Here is a 14,227-nt window from a genome sequence, read left to right on the forward strand (position 1 = left end):
GAAACAGAAGGATTGTTATCAATAGCCACACATGAAAGCAAGAAAGAAAGCTAGTAAATTTCTCTTTCTTTTTTACTTTCTTTTGTGTGTGCCCGTCGACAATTCAACGCTTCTTTTTTTTCAACACATTTACAGGTTAATTTTTAAATCTATGAGAGTAAAGCACCTGACCTCATATTCATACAGATCTTTTAAACCTTCATTAGAAACGTGGATCAGACAGTTCCCTACAGTGTCATATTGTTTATTCCTGCACACCACAGTCACACACAGCATTTTCGCAATAACCATATATCAAGATGTGGCCACATCTCCCTTGTCCCTTGAGATGTAGTTGAGTTTTGACTATCCACAATGGGGAAGGTTGCCATCACTGTTGGGTTATGAATTAGGTGGACATTCTGGAGTGGGTATTTATTCCAGTGTTCTGTCAATTTTTCAGTAACATAGAAAAATTAGTGACCCAAAGATCGACCCAGTTTGGCTTGCCGGACTTCGTGTAAAGCTGGTGGAATTTAAAAAGTGCTGATTACACCAGAATTCTTATGGGACTCTGTCTTGAGAATTTATACCTTGGCAGCCTTCCTTTTGAGATGAGGTGTAGCAATATTGTATAGAACAGACAACCACTGGGTGAAAGTAGATATGACAGTGCCAGCCACCCTCCTTATGTCCTCGTTTAGCCGTACTCCTGCCTTCCTTATATTTTTGCTGGTTTGCCATGCAGTGCCACAATATCGAGAATCTGAGCACGAAAGTGAAATTGTATCATTGCATAGTTACATCCAGCTATTTTGGGTGGGGTGGATTTATTCTTGAGCCAAGCTTCTTTGACAGTTTCACACACTGCCACTTAAATGACAGTGTCAGATTGAGGGTGAAACCCCGATATTTAGGGAAGTAGCTTTGGAAAATTTTAACCCATCAAATAGCATGTATAACTTCCTGTGTGCCTCTTTATTATGGAAGTGTGATGCTGTGACCTCTGTTTTGCTCGACTTTGGTGGGAGTCTCCCCTTGCAAAAGTACTCATTCAGTATGTTGAGATCAGTGGAGTGTACTCTCGTAATCCTTGAAATCTTTACCCTGATATTTTAATACCATGTCATGTGCTTACTGGTTAGTAGCTGGCACATCGTAGACATAAATAGTAAGCAGATGTAAAAGCAGGACTGTTTACTGATATGTCACTAAAATTAAACAGCTTGAAAACACTTCAGTAGAGACACATCATCTGAAAATATCAGTGTTCATGACTATAGCTTCTGGAGAGCCATGTGCATATTGTACTTAAACCTAGTGTAGAGCAGATGACAGTTCATTGCAGTGCCAACATAAATATGCTTGTCTGTGTAGTCCACAAGATTAGGCAAAAGACTTCAAATTTTGTTCTAGGAACAAAAATAGTACTGATGTTGATGCAGTGGAGTGAAATAAACAAAATTTTGCTGTGGTACTAAGCATTGATTAGAAATGTGTTTCATTTTATAATTATAATAATTTCGTTGAATTTTTTTCCTGAAGTTCTATAAATTCATAAATATAATTTGTTTCAGGCTATGGTTCATGTTTCTAGTGCGTATGTGAACAGTGATAAAAAGAAAGTGGAAGAAATTCTGTATGATCCTCCAGCCGATGTTGAAAAAGTAATAAATATTGCAACTACTCTTAATGATGAAGCAGTAGATGCTATGACTCCAAAGTAAGTAATGTATCTCTGACATTTTATTCTGAAGGAATTTATTATAAGAAAAGCTCAAAAAACTATGAAACTATTGGTGTATTAAAATTTTGCAGAATACAGAGCTATTTCTTGTTAACAGGTTACTAGGGGAACTTCCTAATGCATATGCACTGACAAAGAATTTAGCAGAACATGAAGTATCAAAAGCAGTTCAGTATTTCCCCGTTGCCATAGTGCGTCCCAGTATGAGTGAGTACAGACTTTACATCATTTCTTCTCTGAATGTGCCATTCCTTTACTACATTAATGACAAATTTTTGAATACATTAATGGTGTAAAAACAAAAGCATGTATAGAAGTTACACTCTGTGTTGGCCAGATGATTCCGTCCTCTGTTCTAGTGCCAAGCAGTTAATTTTATTGTGTACAATTCAGTACAACTAAAAAGACAAACATATCTGTCTATAACTTACACCTCTGCTCGTCTCCCCTGCGGGTCCGGGGATTAGAATAGGCCCGCGGTATTCCTGCCTGTCGTAAGAGGCGACTAAAAGGCGTCCATCCCCCTCACGGGGGTAGTTAGCGCCTGCGTCCGGAGACGGACGGTTCCACGACCTATAATCGTGGTCTTTTTGGTTTTTCACTTCTCGTTTCTTCCTTCCTTTTGTTGGTTCCTTTCTTTGCTCTTCTCCACCTCACTGTCTTCCTTACTCTTTCCCTTGACTTCTCATTGCCTTTTTCTCCTTGCCTTCTCATTGCCTTTTTCTCCTTGCCTTCTCATTGCCTTTTTCTCCTTGCCTTCTCATTGCCTTTTTCTCCTTGCCTTCTCATTGCCTTTTTCTCCTTGCCTTCTCATTGCCTTTTTCTCCTTGCCTTCTCATTGCCTTTTTCTCCTTGCCTTTTTTTCCTTGCCTTCTCATTGCCTTCTTCTCCTTGCCTTCTCTGGTCTCCGCCTCGGCGTTTGAGACAGTCTGTCCTCTTTCTCCCTCTCTCTCTTCTTTTTCCTCTTCTTCCTTCCTCCCTGTGCGTGCCTGAAGGCCGACCCACGCGTTCGCACGCGTAGCCGGTGACGGGGTAACGCGTAAGTCCCCGCCCTGGGTAGACATGTAAGGCACGCGCGTACCCCCTGGTAAAGGCCAGGCCCGGGGAGGGGTGATTGCCTGAGCTGATACCTTCTGACCATGCCGATTGGTCCCTCCGTCTGTTTCTCGGGAGGTGTGACCTGAGGTGTAAACATTCACCTAAGGCGGGAGTGCCCTCTGAGAGGGTCCCCACAAGGAAGGAGCGCGCCATCGGAGACGCTGGCAATCATGGGGGATTCCTCCGCAATGGATTCTACTCCATCTCTCTCGACTTCGACCCAAAAACGGAAACGTGACCAGCCAACAGTGACAAAAGTACTACCGCCTGCCCCACAGTTCCTCATAGTTTCTCGATCTGAGGACGGAAAGGATTTTTCCTCTGTCAACCCTTTCGTTATTCAGAAGGGCGTAGATGCCATAGCCAGATCTGTCAAATCTTGTACCAGGTTGCGTAACGGCACCTTGTTACTGGAAACTGAGAGTGCCTTTCAGGCACAAAAACTGCTTCGGGCCACCCTCCTGTACACGTTCCCTGTCCGGGTGGAGGCCCACCGAACTTTGAATTCGTCTCGTGGTGTAGTCTATACTAGCTCCCTCGACAGATTGACTGACGAGGAGCTTCAATCTTTCCTCGCTGAGCAGGGCGTGACGGCTGTCCATAGGGTCATGAAAAAGGTCAACAATGACCTTGTACCGACCCGGACACTTTTCTTGACCTTCGATAGTGTTAAGCTGCCATCGCGCATCAAGGCGGGCTACGAGGTTATTTCTGTTCGCCCCTATGTCCCGACACCTACGCGCTGCTACCAGTGTCAGCGTTTCAATCACACTCGACAGTCTTGTTCCAATGCGGCTAAATGTGTCACTTGTGGCAGGGATGCCCATGAGGGTGACTGTCCATCTCCGTCTCCTCGTTGTGTGAACTGTCAGGGTGACCATGCCGCATCCTCCCGCGACTGTCCTGTCTATAAGGAAGAACGCTGTATCCAAGAAATTCGGGTCAAAGAGAAAGTGTCCACCTCGGCTGCTCGCAAGCTATTGGCTAGTAGGAAGCCCATGCTGCTTCCAGCGGGGAAATACAGTACTGTCCTCGCCTCTCCTCGGACTACCCGGGAGGTAGCAACCCAGACATGCGATCTGACCTTCAGCACCACGGTCGTCCGTTCGGCCAGTGCTAAGATCGCGCGGTCGACGTCTCCTCTTCCTCCCATCACCCCACAGACACCAGCACCTTCCTCAGCTTCTGCTAAGACGAAGACATCGAAGTCAGATGCACGGGCCTTCCAGAAGGAACCATCCCATGCAGACTTCCTCCGTACCTCGACCTCCCAGCCTTCGACCGGTACTTCCACTAAACGTCCTTCCAAAAAGGCGCATAGGAAGCACAGTTCTCCTTCTCCGCCACGGCGCATTTCTTCTCCTGCGCCACCCAGCGGTTGCCGCCCCAGGCCGTCATCCGTTTCGCCTGGCCGCACCGCTGGTAGCCGTACATCTGGCCATTCACCGGCGGAGGAAGCTCCCCCTCCCGGCCATCTTACCAAGATGGCCCATGAACCTATAGACCCAATGGACGATGACTGTCCGCCTACTGATAGCGGCGGCAGTGCTCGCTCGAAGCCAGGCCCTAAGCGGCCTTCGAGGTGACCACTTCTCTCATCTTCCTTTTCTTACGATGGCACTTATTCACTGGAATATTCGCAGCATTCGCTCCAACCGAGAGGACTTGAAGTTGCTGCTCCGCTTGCACCGTCCGCTCGTCGTAGCCCTCCAGGAAACGAAGCTACGCCCATGCGATCCAATTGCCTTGGCACACTACACCTCTGTGCGTTTTGACCTACCCCCTGTGGTAGGTATCCCAGCTCATGGAGGGGTTATGTTGTTGGTCCGGGATGATATTTACTACGATCCCATCACGTTGCACACCGGCCTGCAGGCAGTTGCCATCCGCATTACTCTCCCCACTTTTACGTTTTCCTTTTGTACCGTTTACACTCCATCGTCGTCTGCCGTTACCAGGGCAGACATGATGCAACTTATTGCTCAGCTACCTGCACCATTTTTGTTAACTGGAGACTTCAATGCCCACCATCCCATTTGGGGCTCTCCAGCATCCTGCCCGAGGGGCTCCTTGTTAGCAGACCTTTTCAACCAGCTCGATCTTGTCTGCCTCAATACTGGCGCCCCTACTTTTCTTTCGGACACATCTCACACCTATTCCCATTTAGACCTCTCTATATGTACTCCCCAACTTGCACGCCGGTTTGAGTGGTATGCACTTTCTGATACATATTCGAGCGACCACTTCCCGTGTGTTATCCATCTCCTGCAGCATACCCCCTCTCCGTGCTTCTCTAATTGGACCATCTCCAAGGCAGACTGGGGGCTCTTCTCTTCCAGGGCGACCTTTCAGGATCAAACCTTTACAAGCTGCGATCGTCAGGTCGCACACCTCACGGAAGTCATTCTCGCTGCTGCTGAATATTCCATCCCTCACCCTCCTTCTCCACGTCGCGTACTGGTCCCCTGGTGGACCGCAGCATGTAGAGACACTTTACGTGCTCGTCGACGTGCTTTACGCACATTTAAACGCCACCCTACAGTGCCGAATTGTATCAATTATAAACGATTACGTGCTCAGTGTCGTCGTATTATCAAAGAAAGCAAGAAAGCCAGCTGGGCTGCTTTCAGAAGCACCTTCAACAGTTTTACTCCTTCTTCTGTTGTCTGGGGTAGCCTGCGCCGGCTATATGGCACTAAGGTCCACTCACCAGTTTCTGGCTTGAAGGTCGCGAATGACGTCCTTGTGGCCCCTGAGGCTGTCTCCAATGCCTTCGGCCGCTTTTTCGCCGAGGTTTCGAGCTCCGCTCATTACCACCCTGCCTTCCTCCCCCGCAAACAGGCAGAGGAGGCTAGGCCACCTAACTTCCGCTCCTCGAATTGTGAAAGTTATAATGCCCCATTCACCATGCGGGAACTCGAGAACGCACTTGGCCGATCACGGTCCTCCGCTCCAGGGCCAGATTCTATTCATATTCAGATGCTGAAGAACCTTTCTCCTGCGGGTAAAGGTTTTCTTCTTCGTACATACAATCGCATCTGGATTGAGGGACATGTTCCCGCATGCTGGCGCGAGTCTATTGTTGTCCCGATTCCTAAGCCGGGGAAGGACAAGCACTTGCCTTCAAGTTATCGACCTATCTCGCTTACCAGCTGTGTCTGTAAAGTGATGGAGCGAATGGTTAACTCTCGATTGGTTTGGCTGCTCGAGTCTCGACGCCTACTTACCAATGTACAATGTGGATTTCGTAGGCGCCGCTCTGCTGTTGACCATCTGGTTACCTTGTCGACCTTCATTACGAATAACTTCTTGCGGAAGCGCCCGACCGCGGCTGTGTTCTTTGATTTGGAGAAGGCTTACGACACCTGTTGGAGGGCGGGCATTCTCCGCACCATGCATACATGGGGCCTTCGCGGTCGCCTCCCTCTTTTTATTCGTTCCTTTTTAATGGATCGACAGTTCAGGGTACGTGTGGGTTCTGTCGTGTCCGACACCTTTCGCCAGGAGAATGGGGTGCCACAGGGCTCAGTTTTGAGCGTCACTCTCTTCGCCATCGCGATCAATCCAATAATGGATTGCCTCCCAGCTGATGTATCAGGCTCCCTTTTTGTGGACGATTTTACCATCTATTGCAGCGCGCAGTGTACACGTGTCCTGGAGCGCTGTCTTCAGCGTTCTCTTGACCGTCTTTACTCCTGGAGTGTCGCCAATGGCTTCCGTTTCTCTGCCGAGAAGACAGTCTGTATTAACTTCTGGCGCTACAAAGAGTTTCTCCCACCGTCCTTACGACTCGGTCCCGTTGCTCTCCCAATCGTGGAGACAACCAAGTTTTTAGGCCTTACATTTGACAGGAAACTTAGCTGGTCTCCACATGTCATATTTGGCCGCCCGTTGTACCCGTTCTTTAAATGTCATCCGTGTTCTCAGTGGTATGTCGTGGGGAGCGGATCGAACCGTCCTACTTCGTCTATATCGGTCGATCGTCCGCTCCAAGCTGGATTATGGGAGCTTCGTATACTCCTCTGCACGGCCATCCATCTTACGCCGCCTCAACTCCATACAACATCGGGGTTTACGACTTGCGATCGGAGCATTTTATACCAGTCCCGTAGAGAGTCTTCATGCTGACGCTGGCGAATTGCCACTCACCTACCGGCGCGATATACTGCTTTGTCGGTATGCCTGTCGGCTACTGTCAATGCCCGACCATCCGTCTTATCGTTCCTTTTTTGACGACTCTCTTGACCGTCAATACAGGTTGTATGTCTCTGCCCTGCTACCCCCTGGAGTTCGCTTTCGTCGCCTCCTTCAACACCTTAATTTTTCACTCCCTGCAACCTTTCGAGTGGGCGAGAGCCGCACGCCACCTTGGCTCCAGGCTCAGGTCCGCGTTCACCTTGACCTCAGCTCGCTCCCAAAAGAGGTCACCCCCGGTTCGGTCTACCACTCCCGTTTTTTGGAACTTCGTTCGAAGTTCATCAACATGACTTTCATTTATACAGATGGCTCTAAGACCAATGACGGGGTCGGGTGTTCCTTTATTGTCGGGGCACAAAGTTTCCAATACCGGCTCCATGGCCATTGTTCGGTCTTCACAGCTGAGCTCTTTGCCCTCTACCAGGCTGTTCTTTACATCTGCCGCCACCGACATTCTGCTTATGTCATCTGCTCAGATTCCCTGAGCGCCATCCAGAGCCTCAGTGATCCGTACCCGGTTCACCCTTTCGTACACTGGATCCAAAGCTCTCTTCAGCAGCTGGTGGACGTCGGTTCTCCACTTAGCTTTATGTTGGTTCCTGGCCATGTCGGTATCCCTGGGAACGAAGCTGCAGATGCCGCGGCCAAGGCTGCGGTCCTCCAGCCTCGGACAGCTTCTTGTTGTGTCCCTTCATCCGATTTTAGCAGGGTCATTTGTCGGCGCATCTTATCGCTGTGGCATGCCGATTGGGCTGCACTTACCGACAACAAGCTTCGGGCCTTAAAACCTCTTCCCGTGGCTTGGACGACGTCCTCACGCCCTTCTCGGCGGGAGGAGGTCGTTTTAGCCCGGTTCAGAATTGGACACTGCCGGTTCAGCCATCGCCATCTGCTGACGGCTGCGCCGGCGCCGTTCTGCCCATGTGGGCACTTGCTGACGGTTAGACACATTTTAATGTCCTGTCCAGATCTTAACACACTGCGCCTCGATCTTAACCTGCCAAATACTTTCGATGCCATTTTAGTGGATGACCCACGAGCAGCTGCTCGTGTTCTTCGTTTTATCAATTTGACAAACCTCGCTAAGGACATTTGATGATGCTGTTTTTTAATCCTATGCCTGTCAGTCTGTCTTTTATCGTGTTTTCCCTTTTAGTTGTTGTGGTCAACTTGTGCCTCGCGGTGCACTCTTAGAGTAGTCAGGGCGCTAATGACCATTGAAGTTGTGCGCCCTAAAACCACAAAAAAAAACAAAAAAAAACTCTGCTCGTCTATACTTCATAATAAATATTTCATTGGACTGTATTGTGCGTCACCACTTACTGATGTCAAGTTCAATGAATCCTGTTTCCTGGCTTAGGACTTCTTCTAACGACAATGATTCTTTTATCATGAGGTCCATCCTTGCCTCTGTTACAGCTTTTGACTGCAATTGATGCTCTAACTTATCTGTGTTGAGGTAACTGAGGTAGACGTTATTCAAATGAATTAATTCTCAATTTGTGTCACTATTGATAGCCGACAAATCAAAAGTTTGTGCCACAAGAGCCTCTCTTTCTTTTGTGTCTGTATGTGAAATACTGAATGCAAAATATGACATAATTTTTGTGTAAAATTTATTGGTTGTTTTCTGTGTAGTACTATGTGTATTACTATTAGATGATCTGGAATTTACACAGCCTAGGCTTATTGCACAGCAGGAGTACAGACACAGTCGTTTAACTAGATTCTTTTTTGATGGGTAGTGATCAAGTTTTAATTATCACATAAAAAAATTGTTTTTTAAATTGTTTACAGATATGTATGCCGCCTTGGTTCACTTTGAAACCCGTGAGCCATAGTACTGTGGCACACCACTAGACCAGGAAAACCAAAGTGACACATCCCATTAATAAAGTGGAGCTCAGCCATGCCGTTTTATTTTCCTGTATCTGGTGGTGTGCTCTGGTACTTTGGCTTGGAAATTTCAAAGTGAACCAAGGCTGCAGACATAAACCTGCAAACAGCATCAAAAAAATTAATTATATAACTTTATTTTTTATTTATTTATTCATTTTTTAAGTAATAATTAAAACTGTATCACTACCCCTCAGATTGTATTTCTCATATACTATTACCAAATCATCATCAGATGTTCTGTTTAACATTTTGAAGTCGACCCACTTAGTAGAATAGCAGGTCTAGGAAGCCAGCTGTTAATGGCATTATGTAACGCTCAAGCAGGTGTCTGTGTATAAAGTATGCCGCCCACAAATTTGTCGTGTACCATTCCGTTGTCGTTTTACAATCGTGGACCCATACCTATTCCATCTTCATTGCCTCTGCCAACACAGTAATAAGCTGTGTTGTCATATGCCCAAACAAGCAGATGTAATATAAAACTGTGAACTACATGAGAAAAAAATTACTATCTGTGCAAGAAAATGACCCACATTACAAGCTACCAGCATAGTCTCGTAATGAGGCAGTTGTCTGAGATGGGGATAAAATAATTCGTTGGCTGGAATTTGATGCAGCTGCGCTGTTAGTGCTTAAAGTGGCTCATTACTGTGGGGTAACACTTGTATGTGGCAACAGAGTGATATAGTGAATGTTTAGTTTATTGGTTTTTAATTAAACAGTGCTTTAGCTCATGTAATGGAAGTTTATTACACAGTTTTTGAATCAGGCTATGATTAAATTCTGATTTTGATCATGCATGTTTAGCTTGGTGACATACACATAGCTATTCTTTAAATGTGTACAAAGTGTGCTGTGCGCCCGCTCGTGGTACGAAAAACGATGTGCCTGATCAGTGGGTAAAATTTTACTACCAAGTTTGTGTTTCGTATATCTGAAAAAGTAATACTTCTAAAAAAGACCAGGCTTCAAGATTTGTTTTTCTTATTTATAGAAGTTCTCTGATAGGTTACAAATTTTAAAATAGTGGTATAACTATCTGAGAGGGAGGGCAAGTGTGATGTTAGTTATTGAGCAATTCCACGTAGCTGCCTTTGTATGGAAAAGTCTGAAGTATTCTGGCATGCAGAGAAGTGTGTTGCGATCAGGGCAAAACCTATTTGTTTCTTTCCTACGTGCTTAGACAGTAAAACGTATCATCTTCTTCACACAAACTGTGGAAACCCATGTTGAATGCTGCTTTGTCATGAGATTCGTCTGTGAAAAAGACAAGATTCAGACAAATAAAATGGAAGTAAATTGTCATTGCAATAGCAGTATTTGTAGAAACAATTTAAACGGTGAAAAAATACAGCAGACTGCAGCTTACTTGAATATGAATCTTCTGCAGACTATTCCCTTTCAGATTATTCTCCCTTCAATCAAGAATAATTAAATTATTCCTTTTGAGCTGCCAAAATTTCTTCTTAACTCCCCAGATGACGTATTTGTAGCAGAAATTCCAGCTAACTACAAAACCTAACAGGTAAACACATGAAAATTGTGACAATGTGAGCACACTTTGGCTCAGTCAGTCATTACAGCAGTTCCTAAGTTTGTTAGTTTCTTTCAAAATAATTTTATAGAAACTGAAAATAGAAGGTAGCACCAGTCAAGTGGCAGGTAGCGAGACATCCATATGTTGTTCTCATACAAAATCAGTTCAATTTGAGTGATAGGCACCTTGTGTGGAAAAAATCACAGCCAATGATATACCCAGGTGTGACCTTTTTAAGCACAACATTGTGGCTAGAGTTGTGCTTAGGCTGGGTCGTCAAGTTATTTAGAAGAAATGAAAAATGAGGTAGTAAAATACTAAGAAACTAAATCACAAATCAAACTAACAGCTATACACAACTATATACACTTGAGTTCAATATTTAGTAACTCTTTCTTTTGGTGTGTTCAGTTAACAAGCAACTATTTAGTGAATTCAAACATGTGTAATTGTATGCAATGCTAGTTTGATTTGCAATGTAGTTTCTAGTATTTTACTATCGCAGTTTCTCCTTGTTCCTTATGATTATTTCCTAAAAAGTGTAAGTCAGTTGTCATAATATTTAGACAATGGAAAATCTAGGATGGAATGACAATAATATTATGAAAAAGATGGATTGCTACCCATCATATAGCGCAGATGTTGAGTTGTAGACAGGCACAGCAAAAAGATTATGAACATCTTTAGACACACACACACACACACACACACACACACACACACACACACACACACACACGACCACTGTCTCTGGCTGCCTCAGCAGCATTTCCTTTTCATAATATTCTCCTCATACTATTCTTGTGACCTGAGACTAAAAAAAAGAATATTGTAATGTTGTACAGACACAGCATCAGAAGTAACACCAACAAAGTTTTATTCTGCTTCCACATGAAGAGACCAACAATGACATTGAATGAAGTGTAGAACAGTACAAAGTCTCGTAACTGTATAATACATTGACATACGGTCTTGTAGGTGAATATACAATAAGCAGCAAACACAAGGGAGACAGAGGGCACATGGCACAACACTTGCTGCACCATCTGTCTAGATGACGAGGCGACATCTCTGTGCCACCCGTGGAGGCACATGTATTGTGCGCTGTTTGATTATGTGTGCTCACACTGTAGGGTCACAACAACAATTAAAAAAAAATTGGTCTGAAATTTCTTTGTAATTTACAAGCCATCAAGTTCTGTTAGAAGTTCCTCAATTCTTATACAGAGGTACCTGGAATGAAATACTAAGAAAGCTCGATTCGTGCCTGTAGTGGCAGTATGTGACTTCTCTGACACTGGTATTGTCTTTATTACCTGTCTGTGTTGCTGTTTTAAGGAAGTCATGAAATATTTCTACAATTTCTTCCCTGTGTTGTTAGTAAATGAGTCATATTCACTGGTAAAGTGTGCTGTCTACCATTTTGTTGTTTTCATTGTATCTTCAGAAAAATAATATATGTAACTGGCACGGACGTCTGCATAAATATATCCTCGGGGGTGGGAGTCAGAAAGGCTCTAAAGTAGGTGTTTTTTAATGTAAATGAGTGACTTGTTTAGACATTTCATGTCACGATGACGAAATGTTATAAGTGACATGAAAAAACTCATTATATCATAGGGAATTGATGGTTACCCACTCCATTCTAGAAGTGTATGAGTATTCTGTAATGAATAACAACCCTGGGTTCCTAATGAATAACAACTCTGGGTTCCAGGGAGGAGAGACAAGTGCCTCCTCTTCCCCCTATCTGCCCCCTCTCCCTTGTGGATCAATATGGTAACAGTGTGGAGCATTTCTCTGAACTAAATGTTGTTGTTGTTGTTGTTGTTGCCTTCTGTCAGAAGACTGGTTTGATGTAGCTCCTCATCTCCTCATGCTACTTTATACTGTGCAAGCCTGCCTGTCTCCAAATAACTACTGTAACCTACATTCTTCATCTCTTGGTCTCCCCCCCCCCCCCCCCACCCCCACCACCCCCGCCACCACCCAATCTTCAGCATTCTCCTGTAGCACCACATTTCAAAAGCTTCTGTTCTCTTCTCTAAACTGTTTACTATCCATGTTTCACTTCAATACATGACTACACTGCATACAAATACTTGAGAAAAAACTTCCTAGTACTTAAATCTGTATTTTATGATAATAAATTTCTGTTATTCAGAAACGTCTTTCTTGCCATGGTCGGCTTACATTTTATATTCTCTCTACTTTGGGCATCACCAGTTATTTTGCTGCCAAATAGCAAAACTCATCCACAACTTTATCTTGTTTCCTAAGCTAATTTCCTCAGAATCACTTAATATAGTTCAGCTGTAGAGTCCATTATTCTTGTGTAGGTATTGTTGGTGTTAATCTTATGTCCTCCTTTTGAGACATTATCCATTCTGTTCAAATGTTCTTCCAAGTCATTTGCTGTCTCTGATAAAATTACAGTCATTGGCAAACCTTAAAGTTTTTATTTTTTCTCCCTGAAATTTAATTCCTATTCCAAATTTTTCCTTGGTGTCCTTTACTTCTTGCTCAGTGCACACTTTGAATAGAATAACATAGGTAATAGGCTACAATCCTGTCTAAAAACAGAGTACAGTGAAATTAGTCAAATAAACAAGAATGTGGCAACTAGAGGGAAAATGTATCTGAGTACAAAAAAATGTAAATATATCTCTGTTTATTTAGAAGACTGTGTCTGAAATTTGAGATACCAGCTTGCCTCACTATACCTTCCTCAGTAGCTTAAAAATTTTCCCAAAACTTTTGGCATGCAAACATATTCACACTTTTTTTTATGGTGCAACTCACCTCAAACTCCTACAAGCTTCCCTAACTAGCCAGCCCATACCCATTAGTCCATCACCGTAAGTTGCTCATACCCATCTACTCCCAGTCACTCTTTTTCACTCACTCATTTATCCCAACTCAGTGTCATTATCTCTTTGTTTCTATAGGGCATTGTCTCCTATGTCACATCCACAGTCACCTTCATTCTTTTCTATTACTACAGTATTCCACTTTCTCTTCATCCCCCCCCCCCCCTTGCCGCCCTGGCTCTGTCTCCTCCACTTAGTACTTTTCTATCACTGTCAGCTATGTTCCGCTGCCACTGTTTCTCTCACATGGTCATTGTCTCCTTCGCTCTTTCAGTACCCAACCACTGTTTGCTATCTTCCAGTATTTATTGTAGGATGTATATGACCTGGGACAACTGGGAGATCTAGGAGAAACCCGGGAATTTTTTCATCTGGGGGAAACCCAGGGAATTTTTTAGAATTGCGGGAATTTTTCATTGTTTTAGTTTTCAGTTAAATTTTTGTAATTTTGATTGGTAAGAACCAATACTCTAACAAAGGATATTACTGTATCCCACTATTACAGAATAATACTGCAGCAATAAAACATGAATGAGAGAAAAAACAAAAATAAAACTTGAGTTTCAAAGGAAATGTGTGTATACAACAAAACACAGTACTCATACAAGTGTCTACCAACAGCAAAATGTGTTGAAGGCTTTAGAAAGATTATGCAGTGCTTCGTAACAACAGATTGCCTCCATTGAGTGTGACATCACAACTGTTTACCTTTGATTCATTTGAGCAGTTGCGAACGGGCCCGTGTGCATGCGCTGTTGAGTCACGTATGAGTAGTACCTTCTCCCGCTTCTGGATACAGGAGTGTGACTGTAAGCTGTACAAGCAGTAGCAGCAAACAGCCAGATGCTACCTGGAAAAATTTTACTAGCGCGTCCAAGCTGCCAGATGCACACATGCACA

At 44.2% G+C, this 14,227-nt stretch overlaps 1 protein-coding gene across 4 annotated transcripts in view; it reads left to right on the plus strand.

Annotated features, from left to right (window-relative positions):
* LOC124711434 (putative fatty acyl-CoA reductase CG8306) overlaps positions 1–14,227 on the plus strand; it is a 173,227-nt gene that overhangs the window by 105,996 nt on the left and 53,004 nt on the right. For all 4 annotated transcript variants that reach the window (XM_047241503.1, XM_047241505.1, XM_047241502.1 and 1 more), the window contains exons 4-5: positions 1,557–1,702; positions 1,824–1,933. In XM_047241503.1, the coding sequence (XP_047097459.1) occupies positions 1,557–1,702; positions 1,824–1,933 (256 nt within the window). The remainder of the gene's footprint in view (positions 1–1,556; positions 1,703–1,823; positions 1,934–14,227) is intronic.

Source organism: Schistocerca piceifrons, chromosome 8 (assembly GCF_021461385.2).
Source record: "Schistocerca piceifrons isolate TAMUIC-IGC-003096 chromosome 8, iqSchPice1.1, whole genome shotgun sequence".
NCBI classification, from domain to species: Eukaryota; Metazoa; Arthropoda; class Insecta; order Orthoptera; family Acrididae; genus Schistocerca; species Schistocerca piceifrons.